Consider the following 11,680-nt stretch of genomic DNA (forward strand, 5'->3'; position numbering starts at 1 on the left):
AGACGGTAGGGGTGGCTTCTCCATTTACTTTGTGGAGGTTGAGTCTGGGGTCCAGGTGAAGCTCCAGTCTGGTACCCAGCTGGCCACGGCAGGCCTCTGGGTGTGGCCCCTGATCCCGGCCTTCTACACCACCTGGGCCCTGAGGGCCAAGAGAGAGCCTATTTGCCCTGAAGGGAGGGGGCAAGAGAAGAGGCCCTGGAGGCCATTCAAAAGGAAAGACTCTGGACCAAGGGCACGGGTCTGAGTCCTGGTCTGCCCAGTGACCTCAGACAGGTCACACAACCTCTGCAGATCTCAGTGGTCACCCCTGTAAAATAAGGGGCCACACTGGATGACCTCCAAGGGCTCATTCTGACTCCAGGCAATTGTAAGACCTTTGCTTAGCTCTGCTCTCCTGTTCCACTCCCTGCAGGCACAGGGGACCCTCTCCAGGATGGCTTCCTTGTCCTAGATGGCTCCTTTTGTGTCCTCAGCACTTATCCTGTTGTTGCCACTAGTCCTATGTCTGCCCTCTGGTTAATTCTTTCCTAGGGAAAGCTCTCAAGCCTTATTTCCTTACCATTATCCACATAACTACAGCAGCCTCGCGGCTGGCCTCCTCCCACCTGCTTCCAACTCCACTCTCCACACTGGCAGCCAGAGCGAGTCTTGAGGTCTCACCAAATTGCCTGGGCTGGTCTCCAACCTGCAGACTCAGGCAATCCACTTGCCTTAGTCTCCCAAAGTGCTGGGATTACAGGCTGAGCCACTGAGCCTGGCCCAGAGCGAGGCTTTTAACAAGCAAATGTAGTCACACCATCCTTCACCTAAACCTTCACTGGCTTCCCAATGCCTGTGCAGTGGTTTTCAAACTTTTTGTTTATATGGCTGTTTTGAGCATCAGAATCCTCATCTAACGGAATTTGTCTCAGAACCCTAAAATGTCCAATAGTTAAGAAACAGGCCAGGTGCAGTGGCTCACGCCTATAATCATAGTACTTTGGGAGGTAGAGGAGAGAGGATTTCCTGAGCTCGGGGGTTCGAGACAGCCTGAGCAACATGGCGAGACCTCATCTCTACAATAAACAGAAAAATTAGCCAGGTGTGGTGGCACATGCCTGTGGTTCCAGCTACTTGGAAGGCTGAGATGGAAGGATCACAGGAGCCCAGCAGGTCCAGGCTGCGGTGACTGTGAGCGTGCCACTGCACTCTAGCCCGGGAGACGTCGTGAGACTCCCATTCAAAAAAGAAAAGGAAAAAAGAAACAGGTTTCCCAGGCCAAAGAGGAGTGGGAAGCCCAAAGCCAGTCTGCTGGGCCTCCCAAACGATACCCTGCAGCACACATACACACACCAGAGCAGCTTCCAAGGCATGGGCACTGAGCTGAGGGCTCCATGTACTCTGTGAGAAGCCGGATGAAGCCCACACCACTGAGCCTGAGGGTTGTCCACACTCCAAGCTCACTTTCTGCCCATCTCTAGTCATTTTCCTCCTAACCTTGCACCTTATTCTTTAGACACACTGACACACTCTTTAGTCCTCTGGGCCTTTGCACATGCCATGCTTCTGCTTAAGATCCTTCACAGCTCCTGGTGCTTTTTTGATAGACCACTCTGCTTGGGCCTGGCCATCTTACCTCACCATACTGCCTCAAGGCTGGTATACCTCATGGCTCTCTCTCCTCGAAAGAGACCTCCACTCCTTCACCTGCATCCTCAAGTCTCAGTTCAAACAGCACCTCTCTCTAACTGGCACAACTCCTCCCCCAGTCCAGCGAACCTCTCCTTCATAGCCCTTGTCACATGTCATGTTCACACTCACCCAATGGCAGGAATGTTCCTTTATTCATCACCGCAGTCCCTGGCCTAGCACAGGCATGGGCAGTTTATACATACTTGCTGAATGAATGAACAGGCCCCTCAATATGCACACAGGGCAAGAAGACTCAGAGAGATGATGTCACTTACCTGCCACACAGCTGAGCAAGAGTTGTGGCCTTTTGATTCTACCCCAGCTCTTTCCATTAAACTTTCCCAATTCCCTTGTCCCCTTCCGTCCTCAATGGAGAACTGAAAACTAATTCTGGATTCCTTCTTGGCAGCTGGGTCAGCAACCCGCTCCTACTATCATCACAACTCAGCTGGAGGCTTCTTGCTGCTTGATATCACCAACAGAACATCCTTTGAGAACATCGCAAGGTGGCATCAGAAGGCTCTGAAGAAAGTGAAACCCCTCAACATCCTCATCCTGGTGGTAGGCCACAAGAGTGGCCTGGCGGCTGAGTGCCAGGTGATGCTGAAGGAGAGGAGAAGCCGGCTACCTCCTTGGGAACTTGCTATGTTGAGACTTCAGCCAAGAGCAACAGTTACATCAGCACAGCCTTTGAACTGCTCACCCAAGAGACCTATGCAACTGTGAAGAAAGGGGTCAAGGGACCTAACTCAGGGTGGGAGGGAGTGAAAAGCAGGAGCCCTCCTTGGGCCAAACTGTAAGAGGCAGAGGACCGAAGCAGGTCAAGGGAGATGTGCCTGTAGCAGTGACCCCTCTCTAAAGCTCATAGGACTCTCACAATCCATAAGGGCTCTGCTGGGCCCAAGACAGGATGATGGCAGGTGCCACTGAAGGACATGACTCTGAGTTCTAGAATGGACCTGCTTTCCTTGGCACAATGATGAAAATACCAGGATCAGAGATACCAGCGACTAAAAACAATGGGGGCTCCTACACAAACAGACCTTCCCCCCAGGCTACTTCCATCTTCTTTCTGAGATAAGGGTGAACATGACTTTCTCCAGAAGTTCCAGAGGAGCAGGTAAAAAGGGTTTTTGGCACACGGTATTGCCAAAACAAGGATGCCTCTTTAGTTTAGGATTCATGAGAGAAGGTCACCCTGCCCAATTTCTTTCTTTCTTTCTTTTTTTTTTTTGAGTCGGAGCCTCACTCTGTTACCCAGGCTGGAGTGCAGTGGCACACTCCTGGTCACTACAGTCTCGACTTGCTGGGCTCAGGTGGTCCTTCTGCCTCAGTCTTCCAAGTAACTGGAACTATAGGCACATGCTACCACACCTGGCTAATTTTTTGATTTATTGTAGAGACAAGGTCTTGCCAAGTTGCCCAGGCTGGTCTCAAACCCGTGGGCTCAGGCAATGCTCTCACCTCAGCCTCCCAAAGCGCTGGGATTATAGGCGTGAGCCACCGCGCCTGGCCCACACCTTGCCCAATTTTTATGGCAGAGAAACCGGACTCAAACTCCTCCTGATGCTATGGCCTCCCTTGAAGCAAAATAACGATAAATCCCAAAGTTTTTCTGAAATACAGAGACAAATAGCAGTGCTGCCACCTGCTGACTAAAGAGCTATACCCAGCCTGGCTTTTCCTCCTCCTGACTCCCTCTAGCATTTCAAAGGCTGTAAGCCATGCACCCTGCGTCTTTCCATTAATAACTTCTTTATTCTGGAAAAGCAAATGAAAGTCATATTCATATAAACACTGACATTACAAAGTACTGGGAAAAAGGGAAAGGAGGAAACAAAACCCTCTAAGAATCCTGCTAATACTGTCTCACCCAACAAGACCATAATGCTTTGTCCCATATTCAATCACTTATATAATAAACCACAAATAAAATCTTCTCTGGAAGATACACTGCTCCTCTTTGAGACGGCAGGGAAAAGGGACCGGAAGTTGGGGTAGGAGGTTTTATTCTTTTGGCAGATCCTCTCAGTCATTATAGATATTGCTGCACTGTTAATAAAAAATATATGCTTCTCTGTAAAGCATTTAAAAAAAAATTCCAAGGATGAGATGGCTGAGGTCTCAGCTCAAGTATCTCCAAATACATTGTTGTCCATTCCCTGACATATCCGTGTGTTATTTCTTGGTTGTTTTCCGGATCAGTGCCATTCTCTGAAAAAAAAAAAGAGAGAAATAAGTAGTTACACAGGAGCAGTCAGAGTCAGGAGCCTTCTGGACTATCCATGTGTGGCTAGCAGGCAGAATGGTCTACACCATAGGCCGGAGCCCTCAGGGACAACTCAGGCCCCTTCTAACTGGAGAGAAGTCTGCAGGCCCCCAAGAGATGGTCAGATGGGCCAGTGGACTACTTCATTGATGAAAAGACTCAAACTGCTCTAGGCTAGCAAGATGGCAAAAAAGCTAAAAGCAAGAGAAGATGACAACAATTGTGTTTTGGGGACTTAGAGGATAAGCCAGCAAAGCATGTGTTTTCTAGGCTCCCCCCACCCCAATCTCTTCTCTTTGATGATGGAAAAAGTATGGCAAGAGCCTCGATTTCAAACCTGTTGTCATACAAATGTCACAAATAATTGCCTGCAAAGGAGGGAAACTGAAGACCAACAACTTCTACCACAACCCATCATAGAAACATTTAGGTCATGAGTCTCAATTTTACTATTACTAGCCCCTGGCCAAATTAACAACTTGCTTTGTTCACTCTTTCTGACCCAATATTATGATATTGGTTAGTTAAATAAATAGGGCTAAAAAGTGGATAATTTGGGAAGAGAGCCAAAGTGACAGACCATTGTCTAGAGCAACTCTCTTCTGAAGAACAGTGTAGTCCTTCAATTCAGGCAATTGGCAACTTCTTCAGTAAGCTTTGTAAACACCCACTCTAGAGATACCAGGCTATGGCAAAGCAAGGAACACTCACCCAGGGCCATCCAGTTGTGCCTGTCAAGCCTGAAAAAAGCTTACTTTTCAAATCAGAGTAGCCAGTTAAATTAAGACAGAAAGGATAAGAAGAGCCTAGACAAAAGGAGGTCAAAAGTACAGTTGGACTGACCAATGATAGGGTCAACTTGCTCCCCGGTGGAAGTGGGATTCTTATATGAGACCCTAGTTTCCTTGTTAAAAGGGACAGAGAACAAAGGTTATGCTGGGGCACAGGTCAGAATGCCTAGCAAAGCAGCAGGGAAACCACCTCTCAGCACAAGTATAGCATATAAGTATTTCTGCCTTCTTTCATCTGCCCTCTCGTCACAGGGTCACATGTGGTATTCAAATCAGCAATGATTTAGTGTGGGGGTGATGAGCTCCATCCATAAAGAGAAGAACCTAGCCGGGCTCGGTGGCTCAGCCTGTAATCCTGCACCTTTGGGAGGCTGAGGTGAGTGGATTGCCTGAGCCCGCGGGTTCGAGACCCGCCTGGGCAACCTGGCAAGACCTCATCTTTACAATAAATCAAAAATTAGCCGGGCGTGGTAGCATGCGCCTGTAGTTCCAGCTACTCGGAAGGCTGAGGCGGAAGGATCACCAGAGCCCAGGAGGTTGAGGCTGCGGTGGCCGGGAGCGGCCACTGCACTCCAGTCTGGGCAACAGAGTGAGACTCCAACTCAAAAAAAAAAAAAAAAGAAAGAGAAGAACCTAGGCCAAGCATGGTGGCTCCTGCCTATAATCCCCGCATTTTTGGAGGCCGAGGTGGAAGGATTCGAGACCTGCCTGAATAACGCAGTGAGACTACCATCTCTCCAAAAAATTAACTGGTAGTAGTGGCACACACCTATAGAACTAGCTACCGAAGCAAAAAGTTCCCTTGAGCTCCTGAGCAGTGAACTATGACTGCTCACTGCATTCTAGCCTGGGCAACAGAGTAAGACCCTGTCTCAAAAAAAAGAACAACAAAAAAAAAAGAACCTAGAATCAACAACTTAAGCAATGCCCATCAGAGCTGAGAGAGAAAACTGAGACCCCCATATGGGAACAGGTAAACATTAAGGAAATATCGGATTGATCTCTCCAGAGATCACAGCTGCCTCTTGCCCTCTCTGATCCTTGGTCTACAAAGTGAAGCTTGGTGGGTGGGGAAAGTGAGGCCCCTAGAAGGTAGCTGTGTGTACCCCCTCTCACATGTAGCTCAAGGGATCAGTCCTGGCTGTCCCCAGGACTCTGGTGGCGCCTTACCTGTTTGTGAGCTTCTGTGGTGCAAGCTTTTTTGTAGGGTCGGATTTCTTCAGAGCCAAATCCTGGGATCCACATGTTCCACTGGCGCTCTGCAAGGAAGATGCCAGCAAAGAGATAAGGATGCCAGGAAGAGAGTATTAACATTGCAATGTGTGATGAGGGTCTGATGCGTTCGTCTGAGGGTCAGGGAGAATGAATCTGGGCATCAACCTACTAGCACTAACCCTACAGGGTGACTCTATGGAATGCAAGTAGAGAAATCACACATGACTCCTCCTAGATTTTATCTATTTATTTATTTTTAAATTAGAAAATACGGCTTATTTAGAAAGTAAAAGAGAGAAAGAGAAGAGAGACAGAAGAGAGAGATTCACCTCCCCCAAGGCCCAAGGTAGGGGAGGGGGCCAAAGCTAAGGAAAACATGGCCAGACCATAGCTTAGCAAAGCAATGGTAAATGGAGGGAGGAAAGGAGGGGGAGAGAAAAGTAGATTAGATAGATAGATAGATAGATTTCATCTCCCCAAGGTAGGGGAGGGGGCCAAAGCTAAGAAACATGGTGACCATAGCTCAAAAAGCCATGTGGACACACCAGAGTTTAACAAAGCAATGGCCTCCCCCTAGGTTTTAAAGGACACATTTCAAGCTTCTTGCCAAGAAAAGAGGAATAAAGTAGTCAAAGCTATGAATGCTGAGCCCTAAGGCTTCATTGAGCTTATTTAGTCCACAGAAAGCACATGTCAGTTATTCCTTCTGTTGTCTCACCTCTAGGCTCAAAGTAACCCCTCTCAAAATTAAAGAAAGCCTAGGGACACAAGGCTAATTCTAGTATTCTGGAATAAGAGCCAAAGCCAGTTCTGCTGCTTCACTGTGGAGCTGTATGATGCTGAGTCTCAATTTCTTTATCTTTTACATGGTAATAACAACACTGGAGCATTCAATGACATAACACATGGGAAGTGTTTAACCCAGAGCCTGGAACAAATATATAGACATGGATACAGATAAAGGTATGTCTACCCACAGCTTCATACCCTTGTGCCCTTACAGGGATACTATTATCCCTGTAAGATCATGACTAGAAGTTCCCAGAGGAAAGGAACTTTGTTTATTCCACCTTGTCAGTAACTGGCATAGCTACATAACCTAAACTCACAAATAAAGGTATACTGCACTTTAAGCATACGCAACATTAAAAGTTATACTTACACAAAATTATTTGGGAATAAGTTACTATTTAAAAAGATTTAAATGTAGATTCCTTTCTCCCTCCTTATCAGTGTTCATATAGCACTGAACAAAGGTTTTGCAGAATTTGTTTTGCTCCAAGCAGACACCTTTTTTTTTGAGTTAGAGTCTCACTCTGTCCCCCAGACTGGAGTGCAGTGGCCACTTCCGGCCACTGCAGCCTCGACCTGCTGGGCTCCGGCAATCCTTCCGCCTCAACCTTCCAAGTAGCCGGAATTATAGGCATGCACTACCACGCCCAGCTGATTTTTTGATTTATTGTAGAAATGAGGTCTCGCTGCCCAGGCGGGTCTCGAACCTGCGGGCTCAGGCAATCCACTCTCCTCAGCCTACCAAAGGCACGGGATTACAGGCTGAGCCACCGAGCCCAGCTGCAGACACCTACTTAAATCAAATTGAGTAGTAGTGATTTCACAGTCATACTTTACATCTAATGCATAGTAAATATTGTATGAATGCATGATTCATGTTTGGTTCTGGAATAATTTGATATACAGCTCTCCTCCAATATTTCTTTGAAAACAGAAATGTCTGAAACCTTCTGTTATAATTTATGTTGTCAGTACTTGAAAGTTAACACTAAGATTATACTCTAGGAATTGAACTTTAGAGTCAACAAAAAGTGGATCAAGGTATGCAAAGTCACTTCAAATAAATAGAGTAGCTAATGGGTGTGAATGCACAAATGTATGTATGTGTAGCTATATAAGTCATACAAGGGTATACATATATTATATATAACAGAATAGCAACAATCATTTAGTGAATAAAACAGGTAGTAAAATGCCTAGTGTAGGCCAGGCTCAGTGGCTCAGCCTGTAATCCCGCATTTTGGAAGGCTGAGGTGAGTGGACTGCTTGAGCCTGCAGGTTCAAGACCCGCCTGGGCAACTTAGCAAGACCTCATCTCTACAATAAATCAAAAATTAGCCAGGCGTGGTAGCACGTGGCTGTAGTTCCAGCTACTTGGAAGGCTGAGGCGGAAGGATCACCAGAGCCGAGCAGGATGAGGCTGCGGTGGCCAGGAACGGCCACTGCACTCCAGTCTGGGTGACAGAGTGAGACTCCAACTCAAAAAAAAAAAAAAAAAAATGGCTAGTGTAAAGCAGCACTTGGCTGAGTGTGGTGGCTCATGCCTGTAATCCCAGCACTTTGGGAGGCAGAGGCAAGATAACTGCCTGAGCCCAGGGGTTTGAGACCAGCCTGGGCAACTTGGAAAGACCTCATTTCTACAATAAATCAAAAAACTAGCTGAGTGTAGTGGCATGTGCCTGTGGTTACAGCTACTTGGAAGGCTGAGGCGGAAGGATCACCTGAGCCCGGCTGATCGAGGCTGTGGTGGCCATAAGCATGCCACTGCACTCCAACCTGGGCAACTCCAATTCAAAAAAAAAAAAAAGAAGAGACAGAGACACATGGGAAAAACCATGTGAAGACTGTGGCATAGACGAGTTATACAACTACAAGTCATAAAAAAAAAACAAAAATTGTCAGCTACCACTAGAAGCTAGGAAGAAATAAGGATAAATTTTTCCCTAGGGGCATCAGAGAGAACATGACTGTGCCAACCACCTTTACTTCAGATTTTTTGCCTCCAGAACTGTAAGAGAACACATTTTTAAGGCACATAGTGTGTGGTATTTTGTTATGGTAGCCCTAGGAAACTAATAAACCTTTCTTCAAGATAATAAATCTTTTTCTCAGCTCCAGCCATAGCCTGACTTTAACCGCATGAGAGACCTCTTAGCAAAATTGCTTAGCTGAGTCTAGTCAACTCCTAGATTCATGAATAAAATCAATAACTGTCATTGGTGTTTTTTTCTGAGTTGGAGTCTCACTCTGTCATTCAGAGGGCAGTGGCACATTCACGGCCACCACAGCCTTAACCTGCTGGGCTCAGGCGAGCCTTCCACCTCAGCCTTCCAAGTAGCTGGGACTACAGGCATGTGCCAGCACATCCAGCTAAGTTTTTGATTTATTGTAGAGATGAGATCTTGCTAAGTTGCCTAGGCTGGTCTCAAACCCATGGGCTCAGGCAATCCTCTCACCTTGGCCTCCCAAAGTACTGGGATTATAGTTTGTGAGTCACCGCACCCGGCCAACTGTCATTGTTTTAAGTCAATGTTTTGGGGTGGTCTGTTACACAATAACAGACAGCTGGAATATATGACCTCATCTATTAATACCAGCCAAGTTAACAAGAAGTGTGTTATCTACTCAACCTAGATTACCAACGCCTCCCCAAGCAATAGCTTCTTGACACTGGGAAGGAAGCCTTTCAGTAAGCAGTCATGGAGCCAGGCCTGGTGGCCCACACGTGTAATCCCAACACTTTGGGAGGTGGAGGTGAGAGACTTGCCTAAGCCCAGAAGTGCAAGACCAGCCTGGGCAACTTGGTGAGACCTCCTCGTTACAAGAAATCAAAAAAATTAGCTAGATGTAGTGGCGTGCACTTGTTTTTCCAGTTACTTTGAAGGCTGAGGCAGAAGGATCACCTGAGCCCAGCAAGCTAAGGCTGTGGTGGCTGAGTATGCCACTGCACTCTAGCCTAGGAGACAGTGAGACTTCTACTCAAAAACAAAACAAAACAAAAGAAACAAACAAAAATATCAGTCACGGGCTGATCTACACTGAATCCCTTAATCAGCTGTCTCATTCCATTCACTTGGCCTGTCTTTGAAGTTATAGACTGCTCTCTTTCTTTTGATCACATTGTAATCAATGCAGAGGCTATAAAGAATTTCCAAATGAGCCGGGCTCGGTGGCTCAACCTGTAATCCCGCGCTTTTGGGAGGCTGAGGTGAGTGGATTGCCTGAGCCTGCGGGTTCGAGACCTGCCTGGGCAGCGAGACCTCATCTCTACAATAAATCAAAAAATCAGCCGGGCGTGGTAGCGCATGCCTGTAATTCCGGCTACTTGGAAGGCTGAGGCGGAAGGATTGCCGGAGCCCAGCAGGTCGAGGCTCAGCCACGGCACTCCAGTCTGGGTGACTAAGTGAGACTCCAACTCAAAAAAAAAAAAAAAAAAAGAATTTCCAAATGACTATGATTATCAGTGTTAGATGAGTATCTCCCACAAGAACCCAAGATCAAATTTAGTATCTGTTAAGTTATAAAGCAGAATAAAAACTGTTATATATATTATAATTTTCTTGGGAAAAATGCATAAATAGGCTAAAAACTACAAGAGAACACAGAGGAGCAGTTTCTTTTTTTAATCATGAATTTATTGGGATCAAGTGGAATAATTATAATGAATATGTAAACTGATAATTACAATGTAGTATAGTAAATGCAACTGAGGAACAAGTTTTATTTGAATCGTGGAGGCATAATAGTAGCTACATTTACTAAACTCTTACTTTGTGCTAGACCTGTGCCAGTCACATTACAAACATAATTTATAATACTCCCAATTAACCTATAAGAAGGATATTATGGCCTCCTCACATTACAAATGAGGACATGGGCTCTAAGATAAACTAAGTAGGAAGGAAAAGCTGATACAACTGGAAAGTGGCGGGATTTGATTTCAAATCCAATGCCTGGGCTCATTTTCCCTACGGATGGATTTCTCTTCTTTTAGTGCTGCTATAGAATTAATACATAATTCTCAGGGCCCAAAAGCCTGGTCCTGGCATGAAGGTTCCTCTGACTACACTTTCCCTGGCAGTCCTGAAGGAGCAGTCCTATGGATACCTAAGGGAGAAACAAGACCACCTACCTAAGTGCAGCTGAACATCTTTCACTTCCAGGGTGCTGGACTTGCGATGTCGAGCAAGCTGGCAGGCTGCTGTCACCACACTCTCGATAAAATCATCAGCAATCTGCAGCAGCATCTGGGGAAGGCAAGTGGGAGAGTAACGATAACACTGGCAGGGTGGGGCTCCTATTGCTAAGACAACTATTTGCCACTTGAGTTACATATTTAGTCAGACTTTTTATCAGAAGGCCTGGAATCAGCATTCAGGCTAAGGTGGGGATGACAAATGAGGAGGACAACAGAAATATTGCCCAGGTTGACTGCAACTCATACCTTTCTGAGGATATACTTCCTGTACTTTCCACCCAGCAAGGATCAACTAACCCAATCCCAACCTCAATAAGTTCTTCTGAATTAGGTAGGAAAACAAAAGTGAATCATCATAATACCTGACTCAGTCTTTTTTTTTTTTAAATCAAAGTCTCTGTCTGTAGCCCAGGGTGGAGTGCAGTGGCACACTCGCAGCCACTGCAACCTCTTGACATGCTGGGCTCAGGTGGTCCTTCTGCCTCAGCCTCACAAGTAGCTGGAACTCCAGGCGCAAGCCACCATGCTTGGCTAATTTTTTTAAAAGTTATTGTAGAGACAAAGTCTCTCCACGTTGCCCTGGCTGGTCTTGAACCCCTGAGCTCAGGCAATCTTCTCACCTTGGCCTCCCAAAGTGCTGAGACTATAGGTGTGAGCCACCGCGCCGAGCCTTAACACACTTTTCTTTTCTTTACTTTTTTTTTTTTTTTGAGTTAGAGTCTCACTCTATCGCCCAGACTGGAG

General features: G+C 46.3%; 1 protein-coding gene across 1 annotated transcript in view; it reads right to left on the reverse strand.

The window, feature by feature from the left end:
* Positions 1-3,409: 3,409 nt before the first annotated feature.
* The window catches only part of TAF12 (TATA-box binding protein associated factor 12), an 18,391-nt gene continuing 10,120 nt past the window's right edge, over positions 3,410-11,680 (reverse strand). Inside the window, exons 4-6 of the mRNA XM_008054783.2 lie at positions 10,871-10,985; positions 5,902-5,990; positions 3,410-3,885 (exon numbers count right to left, since the gene is read on the reverse strand). Coding sequence (XP_008052974.2) covers positions 3,850-3,885; positions 5,902-5,990; positions 10,871-10,985 — 240 coding nt within the window. The 3' untranslated portion in view covers positions 3,410-3,849. The remainder of the gene's footprint in view (positions 3,886-5,901; positions 5,991-10,870; positions 10,986-11,680) is intronic.

This window comes from Carlito syrichta, unplaced genomic scaffold (genome assembly GCF_000164805.1).
Source record: "Carlito syrichta isolate Samal-C Ts95f unplaced genomic scaffold, Tarsius_syrichta-2.0.1 Scaffold79789, whole genome shotgun sequence".
Lineage (NCBI taxonomy): Eukaryota > Metazoa > Chordata > Mammalia > Primates > Tarsiidae > Carlito > Carlito syrichta.